The 17,222-nt window shown below is 38.5% G+C and overlaps 1 protein-coding gene across 8 annotated transcripts in view; it reads right to left on the bottom strand.

Moving 5' to 3' along the window:
* The window catches only part of GRIK4 (glutamate ionotropic receptor kainate type subunit 4), a 685,181-nt gene that overhangs the window by 204,408 nt on the left and 463,551 nt on the right, over positions 1 to 17,222 (bottom strand). For all 8 annotated transcript variants that reach the window (XM_074215289.1, XM_074215290.1, XM_074215285.1 and 5 more), the window contains one exon: positions 11,663 to 11,824. In XM_074215289.1, the coding sequence (XP_074071390.1) occupies positions 11,663 to 11,824 (162 nt within the window). The remainder of the gene's footprint in view (positions 1 to 11,662; positions 11,825 to 17,222) is intronic.

Below are 17,222 nucleotides of genomic sequence, written 5' to 3'. Positions count from 1 at the left end.
TATACCAAGGTTAGTCAGGATTTGATTCTAAGTTTCTATTCATCCTTTGTCTAACTCAAATGTCATCTCCTCCATGAAACCCTCCATCATTTCTCAGTTAGTATCAGCCTTCCATCTCAAAAATCATATGGCACATTGTTTTACAATCTCTAATGTACTTATCATGAATTCTTGTGCCTTTTAGTTATCTCTGTAAGAGAAAGTTTTTTCTAAGTTTATTTAGGGCAAGTACTCTACCTTTTCAGAACTTTGTATCCCACTTCAAATGTTAACAAATGACTTATACACAGTAAGCATGTAATACATTTTGGCTTGATTTCACTCTGTCTGCACTCCAGTTATCATCTTCATTTCCCCAGCAACTTTTGAACTCCCCCTATATCCACACCATGCTATCCAATTGGTACTTCCTTCCCTTTCCAGCTTCCCTTTATATGTATTCTCTCTCTCCTTTAGGATGCAGGGTTCTTGAAATCAGGGGCTGTTTTGCTGGCTTATAATTGTATCGCTATGCCTAGTACAGACTAGGAAGTTCTTAATAACAGTTATCTATCTAGAACTTCTATTTATTAAAAACTATCTATCTATCTGTCTGTCTATCTATCTATCTATCTATCTATCTATCTATCTATCTATCTATAATTTGTGAAGTGCTGTTGCAAGAGCACCATGACATGAGAATAAACTTCTTCTTTTGACCAGGGTTTCTGGTTCATAGTCCTTCAGAATCTTAGATTTGGAAGGAACCTTCAGCAATCTGACTTCACTTTCAAGTGCATACATTCCCTCTCATGTCCTTGCTGGTTCTTTTGACTTAGCTGTTGTGCTATATACTTTCTCTAACCCTTCTTCCCCTCTACCGTCAATGATCTGTATATTTTTAGACTTCTGCAATTAGTGGTAGACTTTCCAGGAATGGAAGAGTCAGTAAATACTCCCTAATCCTCCCCTCTCCCCCACATTCACTTCATAGTTGTAGAAGGTGAATCTCAGAGAAGTGAAACTATTTCCATTCTAAACACTGCAATGCAAAGTGAGTTGGCCAAGGTCATTTGCCTAATTAATGGTAGGGCAAAGATTAGAACCTAAATCACTTGATTTAAGATTCTTTTTCTGTTATGCCTTTTTGCCCATTTAGAGCTCATTAACTGTTATTTGGGGGGGCTATCTAAATCTAAAAGGTGGCTTTAAATCTCAGTAAGCATTTGGATGGGGGGGGCCTGGAGCTTAATGAATTATCATGTCTTTACTGGGCTGTTCAAAAATGTTTGTTCAGAGTACTCCAGGTTTTCTACCTGGTAAAGACAGTATGGCAAAGTGATGTGAATCCTAGCTAGACCCCAGTTCGAATTCCATCTCAGATACTTACTAACAAAACAAATCACTTAGCCTTTGTCTTTTTTAGTTTCCTCCTCTGTGAAATGGTGATAATAAAAGCACCCACTACAAAAAAATTATTATAAGAATTAAATGAAGTAATTTCAGTGCTATAGAAACATCAGCTATAATGATTGTTGAGAAGTAGTGTAGTGTAGCGGGTGAAGAATGCATTTTGGATTCAGAAAGATCTGTGTTAAAATCCAGCCTTGATATATACTGATTGCATGATCCTGGCCAAACATTAATTTGTCAATGCCCTAGATTATAATTTGGAAAGTACTGAACTGCATTAGTTGTGAAAGTTCTTCACCAGTAGCTCCCTATACTTGATTAATTATTTGAGCAATCCATTCAATTCTGATGAGTTCAGATAAATTACCTTGCTCTGCCTACAGTTCTGTTAGTTCCCTTCTCTTCCATATGTCCAAATGATTGGATCAGATCCATGTGGAAGACAAAGTACGGGAGAAGAGAAAGAAAAAAAGGGGAGTAGGAATTCTGGCAACTTCATGGATCCATTAATTCTTCCAGGACACTCAATCTTATTTCCCCTTTCATTAAAGCCACCCTTCTCTCTAAGGAGCCTTATGTAGTATAGTCACATTTGAAGTTTGAAAGCTTTTTTTTTCATGTTTTTGCGGTTAAGTGGCTTGCCCAAAGCCACACAGCTAGGTAATTATTAAGTGTCTGAGACCAGATTTGAACCCAGGTACTCCTAACTCCAAGGCCGGTGCTTTATCCACTACGCCACCTAGTTGCACTGAAGTTTGAAAGCTTTTAGGCTAATCTTCCCAAGTCTTACTTCCCACTATCAAACTCCAAATTCCCATCTACCACATAGTTCCATCCTGATTAGATTTTTGAGGGGTTATTGATGTATTATTAACAAGGAGCCAACGTACATAGAATTCAAAGAGTACTTGTTGACAATTTTCTTTGAGATCCCTAATTAGGGAATTCTGAATGATCTTCTACCATGACCATTGTAGTTGATACTTTATATTCTGTGATAACAGAATAGGATGTTGATGGGTGGGAGGATTTGCCAAAAATGCATGTCTCCTCTTGGAGGAAATGGATATGGAGAAAGATTACCTGGACCTGAATCCCACTTCTCTACCTTACTTGTTCTGTGATCCTAGGAAATTTGTATAACCTCTCTGGAAAAATGAAGTGGTTTGTCCTTCAGGCTCTAAATCTAGAATCCCATAATCAAAGGACCTTCCTTAGAAGGGAGATTGTTCTAGGACATCAATTAACCTTTACTTGTTTTCTTGGATTAGTTTATCTAGTGTGAGGTGATAATATTCTATAACCTAGGCACCTTTCCTCAGACACCTAATTCTTCTCTGTAAGGCCCCAGTTTTTTCCTAGGCTCCATTTACTTTTCCCATTCCTTTTAGCCCAAGAGATTCTTGAAAGACTTGGACTGGGCTCATAGGGCAAGGTAAAGGGGATATAGACAGGATAGGGATTTATTTTTTCCACTTCCCTTTAAGGTCTCAGAATCTACTTCTCAATGAATCCTCTCTGAACCTGATTCTGTCTTCTCTTCTATTTATCTTCCTTTTTACCCAAACTCCCTTCCCCTCATCCAATTTCACCTCTGTTAGCAAAGTCTCTAATTTCTTTGCCTCATCAACTTTTCCCATCTACTTTCAAATCTTCATCCTGAAACATCCTTTTTGCTCTTCTAATTGCTTTTCCCTCTGCTATTATTTACTAATTTAGCTCTGGAAAGCATTTAGGGCTACAGTCAGAATGAAAGCAACTCTGCTAAATCACATCATACTGTACATTTCTCAGTTAACAGTCTGTATGACCTCTTTCTGTCTGTCTCTATTTCTCTCCCTCTGTCTGTTGTCCTCTTTCCTAGTTTACACTTTCCATAGCCTATTTTATCCTCTCTCTCTTCTTTTTCCTGTCTTTTTTATTTGTACTGTTTCTTTTTATGTCCTTATCACTCTGTTCTTCCCTCTTGAATTGGTTTTTCTTCAAATTATAATTTTTTTCAGATTGTTGAACCCTCATTTAAAATAATTTCCTTTCTCTTGTAACTGAAACATTAGTTGGTAGGGAATCTCCAGTTCTAAGAATTTTTTTATATTTTCATTTCAGTTCATTGTTTTTTAAAATTTGTTTGTAAGTTGCTTAGGGGCATGAGAGACACTGTATAAATTAAGATTTGTTGCTTGTGATTTGGGAGAAGTGTCTGAGATTTTTTTTTCCTGAAAGAGCAATATAGTTGAGCTCCCAATCCCCTACCACCCACCTTTCAAGCCAACTGAGATGCCAGTATCCTCTTGAGGCTGGGAAAAGCTTTAACCTCAAACTGCTGTCAACTGTAACTTTGCCCCCAAAGATAATACCAGGAGTGGAAGACTATTAAAATCCTGTGAAATAGACTTTACAATCTGGATTTTATTCAATGAAATAAACACTTAATTACGAACATCTGTTTTAGCCTGAATTCTAATTACTTAATCTAGCCATCTGTAATTTTAATGATTTTCCACGATTTTCTTTCTTTGCAATGTGATTAATGAGAATGACATGTGAACAAGTGGTTCTACTCCTCTATTCAATCATGGGACTCTCTCTCCCCTATCCCCATGGAGAAACAAAAAGTTTTTGCTATTTGCCTGGCAGGTACAGCAGGTGTGTGACATGATGCTCAGAGACAAGTTGTTTCTGTTTTTTTATTTCAGTTTGGCCACTAACCCTCCTGCTTCTTAGGAGATAGCTCCTAAATTTATCTAGGAATATACCTACCACACATAAACTTGGTGTCATGTGATCAAAGGATAGGAAAAGAGGAGAAGATGGAGAGAGGGATCAAAAAATTCAATGAGAGGAAAAGGAGAAAAAGAAAATAAGGAGAAGGAAATTGTGGAGGAAGAGAAATAAGAAGAAAGGGGTAAGGGGAAGGAACGTAAAATAAGAGGGAGACAGGGGGAGGGGAGGCAAAAGGGAAGAAAAGGGAGAATGAGAGAGAAAGTAAAAAAGAGGATGGAAGAGGAAAAGGGAAAGATGAGGGGAGGAGAAAAGACCAAAAAATAAAAGAATTGTTGAAAAAGAAAGAAAAGGGGAGAAAAGAGGGGAGGAGGGGAGAAACATAGAAAGGATATGGGTGAGGGGAGAACTCCAAACAAGTGAATGCTTTCTATTCTGAAGGCAGGGCAGAGGAAGACAACTCAAGGTTGTTTCCCCACTGGGGCTGTGTTCCATCTTTCTTTGTGCTCTTTAGCAGCACTGTCACATAAAAGGGCCAGGCTGTTTGCACAGGGAATTCCAGAACACAACAAGGCAGGTGGGGAGACGTGCTGCTCTTCAGTAAGGTCATTGCCATAGCAAGAGGCTCAGGGAGAGGCGTGTGGCTGTTGTCATTGTTGTTACCGCTGTTTCATCTTCTCACTTTCCCAAGGCAATATATCTATCCACCCTCACTCCTTCCCAAGAAAAGCCTAGAGTGAAGTGAAAGTCTCCATTGGACCTGGGAAACAGGAGACTGTGATTCTGTTCCTGACTTGCCATGTGTACTTGGATATATCATTTCATCTAACTTCAATGTTCTCAATTGAAAATAGGAGTAACTCAATTGTTTCTTTTTCTTTTTTTTGGCATGGTATGGGGTGAAGTGATTTGCCCAAGGTCACACAGCTAGGCAATTATTAAGTGTCTGAGGTTGGATTTGAACTCAGGGACTCCAGACTCCAAGGCCGTGCTCTATCCATTGTGCCACCTAGCTACTCCAAAATATGAGTAACTCAAACCCTTTCCCATTTAATAAGAATTCTGTAGGCATAATAGTTCCAAGGGGAAACTGGCTTATGGGGTAGGAGACTTGAATTCTGGTCTTGGACCTACTACTAACTTGGCTGTAAAACTTTGGGGAAATTAATTTTTACTTCTCTGGACTTCAGTTTCCTCATCTGAGGTTGGACTAGGGTCCTTTTCAACTGGATGATTGTAAGTATGATAAATATAATGAATGAAATGACTTGGACTTTTTTGATCTCATATTTAAAGTACATTGTAATAGGAAAGCAAACCATAAAATTTTCACAAGCTTTTTGGCAAAAGATGGTACCCATTTTATAAGAAAAAGAATCAAGGAACTTATCTATACCTAACGTGAGAATGGCAGACTTGGAATTACATGCCTAACTCAGGTTCCCTTTCTCCAAGAAGTCCATGGAATGGGTAAGAAAAAAAACTATCAATATTGAGACAGTCTTTGAGATATCCTGGTGGGTTTGTATACCACAACCCACTCAACCCTTGGGCCTGAGGTTAGATTACAGGATGATTTACAGAATGATGCTATTAGTTTTAGATATCTTTTCTTAGCTCCTTATGGATGCTTATGGCTTACAGGACAGCCTCAAATAAATAGCTCATTTAAAAATATGATTAGCAGAGCTGTATTGCTAAGGCTTGGAGAAAATTAAGCTTCCTTTATTTTCATTCCAACTCTTCCATTCAGATGAAACTTGTTATTTACCACTCCAGGATCTTTTGACCTATCCCATTGCCCCTGTCCATCTCCACCCTTTAGTTTCAATTGCTTCCATGCCCAAGCTTGAAGTTATATTCCAACACTTTATATGTCACTAGCCACCACTCTAGAATTCCCTCTCACCTTCTACCAAACCTCATGTACAGATCATCATCTTTATGTGTGTTCTACCACAATCAACACACCATAGGATCATAGCTTTAGAGATAGAAGGGACCTCAGAAGTTATGTAGTCTAGCTCACTACTGTGATAATGTCCATACAATAGTCCTACACCTCTGTAAAGGAGGGAAGACCTTCTAATATTGTTTTATTGGCTTCAAAACAGTCTTTCTAATTTTGCAGCATTAAATTTTGATTGCTTCTTTGTACTCACAATATTCATTACTTCTCATAAATGAGATCAAATGTATAAAGAACTTTGGGAAAACTTAAAGCACCATAGGGTCATAGATCTAGAACTAAAAGGGAAGCCAAGTCAAAACCCTCATTTTACATATAAGGTTTCTGAGGTTTGGGAAGATTAAGTGACTTGCACAAGATCATATAGGTTATAAGCCCAGAGATGGTGGACAAATATTAATTAGATTAGTCTTCGAATTATTTCTTTACTCCTGTTCCCAGGCAACTACTAAACATCTCTTGAGGAAGTCATGAAACTGAGCTGATTTTATTCACTATAAATTCACAGTACACAACTAAGCTGAGCTCTAATTGATGATTAATATTCTTTCTATTACTGACTCCCCAATATACCCCATAGCAACTATTTCAAACCTTTCTCTCTCTGTTCCTCTGTTCAATATCCCTACTGAATTCCCAGTCCTCAAATTTATATCAAATGACTTAAACTCCTTCTTCATTGAGAAGATGGAGGTCATTTGAAAGAAGATCCTCTCATTTTCTCCTCTTTCTCCCTTTAAAATATCACAGCAAAATTACTTCACTTCTCTCCAATCACAAAGGAAGAGGCAGTGCTAGTTATTTTAAAATGAGTCCCTTGTTTTCAGTTCATAATCCTCATTCCTTTCAACTCTCCTTTAGCAATCATACTTTTCCAACTTCTCCCTTACCAGTGGCATCTTTTTGCTTTCCAATTGCCAGAGGCCCTTCTTATGTCACCACCCTATATCACAGTATGCCCTCCAGTCAAATTGGACTATTCTTCATTATCTGAATGTACTCCATAACATCCTAGTACCATATTTCCTCTATGTCTGAGAGATATTCCCTTACCTTTTCTCCTGCTGAATTCCTCTCCCTTATTTAAAGATTAACTCAGATGCTGCCACTTTCATGAAGCTTCCTCCCAGTTACCCTCTCACTAAGTTTAAAAGAAATTTCTTTTATACATTTCTTACATGCTTTATTTTCTATTTCATTGATCTGCATTTGTGTCATATCCTCCTAATAGACTGTAAGCTCCATAACAGAAAAGAAGTGTGTCTCTCTGTCTCCTAAGATCTAGCATGATATTCTGCACACAGTTAACATTTAACTAATTTTTGAAATTGAATTGAAATCCATCTGTGCCCAAATGACAGCTCTTCCTGTACTCTTCCACCTCAGCATCTTTGCTTACCACATCCTCCCTAACTTCAATGCCCTTTCCTATCTTCTCCACTTCTCAGAACATACTTATCCTTCAAGGTCTGGTTCAAATGATTCCTAATCCAAGATGTCTTCTTTGGCTATTCTAGCCCCAGTAACCCAGGAGGTTCAATCTTCTTTCCTGTGTTTCATGGAGTTCTTATTTCTCTATTACTTATTTCTCTGTCAGCACCTCATAGGAATTGCTTTGTGTTGTTATATGAGTCTCTTTTAGAGAGAAAAGAAATGTTATGTCTGCAAGGGATCTCAGTGACCATCATGCCTAACCCTCTCGTTTTCTCTTTGCAACTAGACCCTAAGTTCCCTAGGAACAGGAACTAGATCTTATATGGCTTTTTATTCTTATAACATATACAGCATTAGATACAGTATCCTTGTATATTCCATATATTCAACAGCTACCTTTTGGTTGATTAGCAGAAGTGCAACCAGAACAGATCTGATTACTCTCAGAGAATTAGTTAGGACAGGTGTAGTGGTCATGGTCACTACAACCATGAAATCTCTGCCTGTTATCCTGTGTCTATCAAAGGTAGTACAGATATAAAAAAAATTGAGTATTCCTAAATTGTCTTTGTAAGGTCTAGGAACTGGGGAAGTGTGAACATTTAATGAAAGGACAGCTTAAATCATTGGGCTATAACTTTAGAGATGTAAAGGAATTTAGAATCTTGAGCCCAACTCCTCAAATTTAAAGAAGAGGAAACCTACTCTGAGAAAGGTTAAGGGACGTACTGAAGATCATAGAACTCAGTAGTAACAAATCTGGCATCTGAACCCAGGACTTCCTGACTAGAGGTCTCCTCCATTCATTGTGCCCTGGTCTAGAATTGAGGATCTGGAAAGAACTGGTGGACATGTTTGCTGAGCTGTATTTTAAAGATAGTAGGGAACAAAAAGGTTCCTGCAGACCAGGAATAAGGCAAATAAATGTCCTGGTTTCCTCAAAAGGAAAAAGAAAAGAGTCTGCAAACTACGGACCAACGAACTTTGATTCCTACAAAAATTTGAGCATTCATTATTAAAGAGATGGTTAGTGAATATCTTTAAAAGGAACTGGTTATCACACTTAAGTCAGTGAGGCTTAATTAAGAACAGGTTATGCCAGACTAACCTTATTTCCTCTTTCAGCAGAATTACTAAATTTGTAAGTCAGGGTAATGAGGTTGATATAATTTACCAAGATTTTAGTTAAAGTATTTGAATAAAGCCTTTCATGCTATTCTTGCAGGAAAGATAGCAAGACGTGGGCTACCTGATAGTACACTTAGATGAATTCAGAACTGGTTGAATGGCTGGGCTCAAAGAATTATTGTTAATAATTTGATGTTAGCTTGGCAGGGGTCTACAGGAAAATGCTCTAGAGTTCTGCGTTGGATCCTGAACCACTCAACCTTTTATACCTTGGATAAAGACATAGGGATCATCATCATCATAATATTTTGGTGACCCAAAACTAGCAGGATATTGGATGATACAGGATCCAAAGAGATCTTAACAGGTGAGAATATTAGGCTAAATCTACATAATGTGGAATTCAATAAGGATGAACATAAAATCTTACACTTGGGCTTGAAAACTCATTCTCACAAGTATAATAGCTAATGGAAAGTAGTCTTAGATGACTTTTTATTTGTTAAAAAAAAAGACTTGGGATTTTGGTGTATGACAAGTTCTATGTGGGCCAACAATGTGATATGGCAGTTTAAAAAACCCTAATGCAAATTTGGGAATAAAGGTATAAACATCTGGGAATAAGAATGTAAACATTGCCTTATGCTCTGCCCTAGTCAGAACACATCTGGAACGCTCTGTTCTATTTTGGGGACATTATTTAGGAAAAAAAAGGTTAAGTTGGAGAGTATCAAGAGGAAGGCAACTAGATTGACCCAGGGTCTAAAGGCTATGACATATAGGGATCCAATGAAGGAAATGTTGATGTTTAGGTCCTCAAGGGGCACAGAATCACTTTCTTCACATGTTTGAAGGGTTCTCTTGTGGAAGAGGAACTATACTTGTTTAGCCTGATGGGCAGAAGGAAGAACCAGGATCAAAGGTGGGAGCAGTAAAGAGACAACTTTAAGTTTATGTCAATAAAACTTTGCAATAGTTGGAGCACAGTGGCTAGAGTGCTGAGCCTGGAGTCAGTAAGACTCATCCTCTTGAGTTCAACTCTGGTCTCAGAAATTTCCTAACTGTGTAACTCTGGGTAAGTCATTTAACCTTCTTTGCCTCAATTTCCTCATCAATAAAATGAGCTGGAGAAAGAAATAACAAACCAAACCACTCCAGTATCTTTATCAAAAAAGCCCCAAATGGATATATATGTATATATATATATGAAAACCTGACATCTAACTGCCCACTCTCTGGGCTACTTATTGCTTAATGCTATCAAATATTTCACCATTTGGTCATTGGTTCTGCTGCCTAACTACTTTATATCATGGGTCCTTTTCCTCTCTTCCTGTTCCTTTAATCAATAACTATGAATATTATTTCCTTTTAATAAAAAAAAATGTTCTTCAGTTCATCCTCCTTAATTAGGCCCCTTTAATTCCACTCCCCACAATTATTCCAATGGAACTCCAGCAAGCACAATTGATCCTGGGACTGACACAGTAGCATAAACCAAGAGGCAAACCCAGACTTCTAACCTGAGGGGACTTGTCATTCATGACACAAATATTAGGAGAGGAAAACTTAAATAGGAAAAACCTTCACCTACATAAGTCTGTAGAATGTCAAGGTTAAGGATATCAAAGAAAGAGGAAAAGTGCATAGAAGAGTCCTGGGAAACACAGGTGTGGGTAGGTGGAAGCCTGGCATAATGGAAAGTCCTCTGACCTAGAAGTTGGAGACCTAAGCTCTAAGCATGGGTCTGCCATAATTAACTTGTGTGACTTAGGAAGAGATAGTTCCCTTCTCTCTTCTTTACTTTGCTCTTCTGTAAAAATTTAGGAATTGTGCTAGATGGTCTCTAAGTTCCCTTTCAGATCCAATCTTCTCTGATTCCAAGCTAGGCCATGAGAATACAAAATCATCCTAAAACTTCCTGTGTAATCATCTGGCCCTGAGCTCTAGGCAGGGGAGTGCTAGTATTTAACAACCTGTTTCTGGGGACAGAAATGTGTGCAGGACACTCTTTTACATTTAATATGCATTATTAACATTTTCTCTGTCACTTTTCTAAGCCTGGGCAATCAATGAAACAATAAATCAATCCCTGATTTGTGGCATCTGCTGAATTTCTGAGGTGTAAATGTTCACACTGAAAACTTAACAATCAGAAAACTAGTTCAAGCTGCCTTCAGCACACCCTTGGCTTTAGGGGACTTCCAAGTATTTCTGAATAATAAGATAAGAGTCCCAAATAATGGTGCTAATCCCTCATCAATTCCACCCTCACAGCTGTCCTCTTCTCTGTTTCTACTGTTCTTTAGCCCCAGGTTCCCTACATTATCTTTCCATGGCATGCACAGAGATGCCTCTATTTGTAGAATTAGGAGTAGAAGGATGGATGGAGATGGAAGATGGAATTCCTAAGTTGCTAACATTGCTAATGAAGATAGGGAAGAGAAAAAGGCACAAAGTTTTAGACTATATAATATTGGATTCATAGCCAAATTGGATTCCAGTTGGACTCTGCTATTTAGACAAAGTCATTTGACCTCTTTGAACCTCAGTTCTCTCATCTATAAAACAGAGATGATAAGATCTACACCAGGTACTTCACTGGGTAGTTGTAAGGAAAGTCTCTTGTAAAACTGTAAAATTTTCTATAAATGAGAGCTAGAGAATAGTCTCATGGGATCAGGAACAATGGAAACTTTATTATCATAGAACTCAGAGGATCAGTTAGGGGCAAGTTCAGAAAACTTGTTCCTTAGGCATGCAAAAAAATAGGCTCTGGATTTTAAGGGATTAATGGAAGGAATAAGGTTTGATGAGTGTAGGAAGAAGCCCTAAAACCTTGATGGGAGTAACTTTGGTAGTCGAATAGAAACAAGTGGAATTGGAGCTGTGACACATCAGCTTTTGGGACACACTTGGGAAGTCATCTTGACCATAAAAATGCTCCTTAATTGGATTGTCCAGCAAGGGACAGGGTATCAAATGGTCCACTGAGGACTCAAAGATCAATGTACTTACTGCAGGTCCAGTGAAGGGTACGTGGTCACAATTCTCCTGCCATGATTGGTTGAGGCTCTGTACAAACTCTTGGAAGAAAGCATGGGATTGATTGAAAATAGAAAATCCCAAAATGTTGACCCGGTCATCCAGAAGGCTGTCCATTCGCTGGAGAGAGAATTCCTGGAATGCACAGATAATTAGAAAGAGAAAGCAGAGTTAGAAAGTAAAGGAAAAATAAGACTGAACTTCCCCAGGAGACATTTGAAGACCTATGTGTGGGATAGTATGATAATTGAAGACCCTATGCATCCTTGCAACTCTTCATCATCCTCAAATCTCCAATGATTTCTTTCCCAGTCCTCCATCCCTTGTCTGGATTAAGAAGGTTAATAAGGTGTAGTTAGTGAGGTTATGGGTTTCATTTCTGGCTTTATACAGAGGAGGGTCAGACTTGGAGTCCTGGCCAAGACATTTGAACCCTTCCTTACAAAGCAGGAATAGACACAAGAATATAACTCTTTTAAAAAACTGCTCAAAAGGCATAACAATTCTATTCAATAAACTTTTATTACGTACCTTTTCTGTGCTAGGCACTCTACTAGGTGTTGGGAATATAAAGTTTAAAAACAGTCCTTACCCTCAAGGGGCTTACATTCTACTGGTGGGATACAACTTAAGGATACACACATACACACATGCATACATATATATATATATATATACATATACACACATACACATGTATGTGTATATAAGAAATAAAAAATAATAAGGGGAGGGGATGTTCTAACAACCGAGGAAAATCTATTAATATGTCTTTCTGCTTAAGCTGAATTATAATGGGAACTAAGACTTCCAAGTTGTGGAAGTGCAGAAGAGAAGCATTCCAGGGAAAGTGCAAAGGCTTAGAGGTAGGAGATGGATGTGTGGGAAGAATCAGTAGTCAATTTGGCTAGTACATAAAGTATGTAAGGGCAAATCTAGGTGACAGCCTGGAGTCAGATCATCAAGGGCATTAAATGCTAAACAGAAGACTTTGTACTTAAACCTCTAGGCAATAGGGAAGCTTCTTGAATAGGGGAATCTGGGGTCAAATCTATGTTTTAGGAATGTAAATTCTAGCAGTTGTGTGAAGGATGGATTGGAGAAGGGTCAGCAACAGCTCCTACAAAGGACAGCATATTGATCCTCAGTACCCAGTACACAACTCTGTATTCCTTGGATGCTCAGAGACTCCTAGATTTGGAATTGGAAGAAATCTTAAAAATTAAGAATTAATCTCAGTTGTGTAATCATTACCATTTTGGTACATTACTCCAATTTTACAACAGGGAAACTGAGGCAAAGAGTAGTTAATTTACTTGTTCAGGATAACACAGATAATAGATTGCAATGTTGGAGGGACTGAGGGCTGGACATACCAGTGGTCCAGGCTAATTTGGCAGATGGTCAGTTTACTCCCCTCTCAATTTCGGCAATGCCATCATTTTCCTCCAGGCCTCCTCTTTCTCTTCCTCCCCACCTTCCCCTGTTATTTCTGGCATCCTTGGTTGGAAGAGTGGCCTCCTTTGAGCAACCCATGTTGCCAACCAGCAGCATCCCCTTCCACTCACTCCCCACTATTTCATGGAATCATGCCTCATTAGACTACTCCTTTCAAGTCCCAAGATTCCTCTAGAACTGTGGGTCCCAGACACAAATTAGTCTGGCTGAGGATTACCCATGTCTTGAATCTAGCCACATCCCCATTAGAGGAGCATGGACAGAGCTGCCTGAGAATGTATTGATTTCATATGGCTGATATTATCCTCCTGTCTCTCCAGCAGGGCAGCCGCTTATACTCTGTGGGCTGTCATTGGGCACAATGGGGGCAGATGGCTAATGAGACAAGGCGCATCTGCAGAGGGGGGAGGGTGCTGAGTGGGGGTAGCAGCACTAGCTCTGCCTGTTGGGTAATTACAGAAGCTGATTGACAATGGTTTATGTGGTTGGGGTGGAAAATGTTTTCTCCTCCTGGGGTTGGATTCCTTCAACATAAAGAAAAAAACTTGCTCACAATTTGAGCTGTCCAAAAGTGGAAGAAGCTTCTAGGATAGGGAATTTCTCATCACTGGAAGCCTTAAAAAGAACTAGAGATAGCTGGGTAACACAGTGTATCAAATTCTTCCTTAAGCATTTATTAGCCTGGTAAGTCACTGAATTTCTGTTTTCCCGTTTGTAAAATGAAGACAATAATAGAACCTAACTCACATGGCTATTGTGAAAATCAAACAAGACTCATATATATTTTTTACTCCTTAAAGTGCTATATAAATGCTAATTGTATTATTATTATTATTATTATTATCATTGCTATTATTATTACTACTTGTTTTTGATGCTCTAAGGGGAGGATGTATAGCCAGTTTTCCAGGTCTCTAACTTTATTTGCAGCTTTTTAGTTGAATTTCTAGCTTTCAAGTTGTATATTCTGTAAAGGTTGAAAGTGAATAATCCCATTTCACTCTTCCCTTTCCCCATTGTCCCTCCATCATTTTTACCTTGCCCATCCCCAACCTGGGATAAACTTGAATGCTGGTTTTGACTGTGCTTATTTCTATATTGTTAAGAATTACTGGACAAGCTACAAAATGGTGATTTAACCTGTAACAAATTCATGACATTTAATTTCAGCTGGATATCTTCCCTCCTTGGTAATCCTTTTATTCATTGTTTATACTCTTCCTGAGTTCCCAGGCAACTATTCAAAACCTTGCTAGAGGCAGTAGTGTGGTACAGTGGGAAAATTTATGACTCTAAACACAATGGACCAAAGTTCAATTCTCACTTCTGACCTTTACTAGATATGTGATCCTAGACAAGTATTTTCATGTTTGGGGTCTCAGTTTCCTCATCGGTAAAAAATCAAGTCCAGAGAACTGAGGTCCCTTCCTGTTTTAGATCCATGATTCTATGATAAACCCAACCCTGCCCTCAGTCTTGATTTTAGCTTATGACCTCACCTACTTTAGTGAAACCAAGGCCAATTCATCAGCTTCTTATCCATACTTCAAAGATTCACTATCTTTTCATCTCTTCTTTTCTCCATCTGTTCCCTTGATCTCACCAACCCCTCTGGGTGTTTTCCCCCCCATTAATCATCTCCTCTCTCTTCCATATCTTCAGTTGTTCCTTGTCCAGTAGCTCCTTCCCTAATACCTACAAAATAATTAGATGTCCCTTAAAGAAGCCCCATTCCCATTTAGTTCTGTCACTCTCTTGCTTTTCACTGCCAAACTTTTGGAAAAATTATTCTACCCTCCTCTCCTCTTCTTCACCCTTTATTCATTCATCAAAAAGAATTTGTTAAGTTACCACTATGTCCAACACATCTCAATACTTTGGAAAATGACTTCCAACTCCACCCTATACTAAAATCAAAAAGTATTCCTCCCCTCCCCCAATTCAAAGGATTTTATTTAATTCTCATCTTGTTTGACCTGTGTGAAGAAGCACTTAACACTGTAAAATCTCTATTTCTTTTGGTCATTCTCTCCTTTTTGAGTGGTAAGCTATTAAATTGTATTCTCATGCTTCTTCTACCACTATAACTATCACTCCATGGTCTTCCTTATTGACTGTTTCTCTTCATCTTCTCCCCCAATGTGGGTGATTTTTGAGTCTTTATCATTGACCCTTTTATTTTTCTTCTCCAAATACTTTACTCCTTGGTGATCCAGCTCTACTCTCCTTTACAGTCTTTAAACTGTGATTCTCAATTTCTGACTCCTTTGTCTCCCTCTCTTGCCCTGACAAAGCCTAGAGCTCTCCTAAACTCTAGAATATCATTTCTAATTACCCATTGTAAATTTCCACCTTGCCCTGCCCAACATCTCATACTCAACTTGTCTTAAACCAAACTGTCTTTATCCCTCCTACATGTCTTCATACCCAAACTTGCTAATTCTTCAAGTTAGATTCATTTATTTCAGTTGTGTCTGACTCTTTAACCCTGTTTGTGTTTCTCTTGGCAAAGATACTGGAATGGTATTCATTTCCTTCTCTAGCTCCTTTGCCCAGGGTCACTAAGTTAGTGAATGACTGAGACTAGATTTGAACTCTAGCCTTCCTGACTCCAGGTCCGGTTGTTTTCTCTCCATTGTGACACCTAGTTAGGTTCACAGGTGACTGCAAATCAGAGAATTTTAGAGATTGCCCAGTCCAAACTCTTCTTCAAAAAAAAAAAAGAAATGACTCAAAGAAATTTTCCTTTTTTTTCATTCAGTTTGCAATGGAATTTAGGGGCAGGAGTTAAATCTTACTTCAATTGGTAGTTTCTCCATTAGTCTTTGCAACATAGCTTGAAAAAGTGGTTTAACAGGTAAGCTTTGATAGGTGATCAAAGGATTTTAGTACTAGAAGAGCTAAAGGGATATCAGAGAATCCAGGACTCCTCATTTTACAATGAAAGAAAGCAAGGCTTATCAAGGTTGTGACATTCCCTAGGTCACCTCTGTAGTATCAGAAATGGGATTTGAATACAGGTCCTCTGATTCTAGTTAGTATCCTTTCCATTGTACTACACAACCCCTAGAACAGGGACAGGTAATGTTCAACCTACAGGTCATAAAACCAACCTACAGGCTTGGCGCTGCCCTGGCAACCACAGGGAGGACTTGAAATTCAATAAATCTAGGGAAGTTTTAGGGGTAAATTAATTAAATGTTTGATAAATATAGCAAGTGAATGATGTTATATTCAAATGGCCCTTGGAAGTAAGAGAATAATTGACCTAAGCCTAAATTCTTGCTGAACAGTTCAAGAAAGATGGTTGTGGGAACTGGGGAAGAGAGATGGGGTTTGTAGATACATTTCCTTGAAACTCCTAATCTCCAAGAACTTCTAAAAGACTAAAAGTCAAATAGATTTAAATACTAGCTTTAGTTATTACTAGTTGCATTATTTCAGGCATTTAAACTCTCTTGGCCTCAGTTTTTTTAACTGTAAAATGAAGAAATCATACTTGATGACCTTTAGGAAGGGTTTCTAGTATTAAGTGCAAAAATTACTTGGGGAATATGAAACAAAGAATAAATTGTCAGGATTTCAAACTCAGTCTTCTTCCAAATTCAGTAGGCCACCACTACACCACATATACACTCTTGATTCCTCAACCTCCTTTAAAAACTCTTTCCTCTATTTAACCAACCTGATAATTGGCATTATTCCTTATAGCTGAACTCTATTTCTTTTGTTCCTATTTAAAACTGTTTCTTCAGATGAGAGCTTTTAGTCTCTGAGCTATATGCATCTGCGCTACTGTTGAGAATTCTCTATGTATGGGGGGTGGGGTGGAAATAGGTCATCCATACCAAAAAAGGCTGAGTCATTCCACCTAGATGAAGTTTCTGGCATTTGACCTCAGACATTCAGGAGCAGCTACAGGTCACAAGTACTGAGCAAACATACATATAAAACCCTCATTTCTCTTTCCAGTTCCCATACAACTACTGTCCAATCTCTCATGTGGCTCAGTAGTAGGCAGGCATGGAGGTCACCCTGGAAGGTGTGAATTCATGTGATTCATTGATTCTATTCT

The sequence above is a fragment of the Macrotis lagotis genome, chromosome 1 (assembly GCF_037893015.1).
Source record: "Macrotis lagotis isolate mMagLag1 chromosome 1, bilby.v1.9.chrom.fasta, whole genome shotgun sequence".
NCBI lineage: Eukaryota > Metazoa > Chordata > Mammalia > Peramelemorphia > Peramelidae > Macrotis > Macrotis lagotis.
Note: the sequence above shows the minus strand (reverse complement) of the source record. Positions and strands in the feature narration are given on the sequence as shown.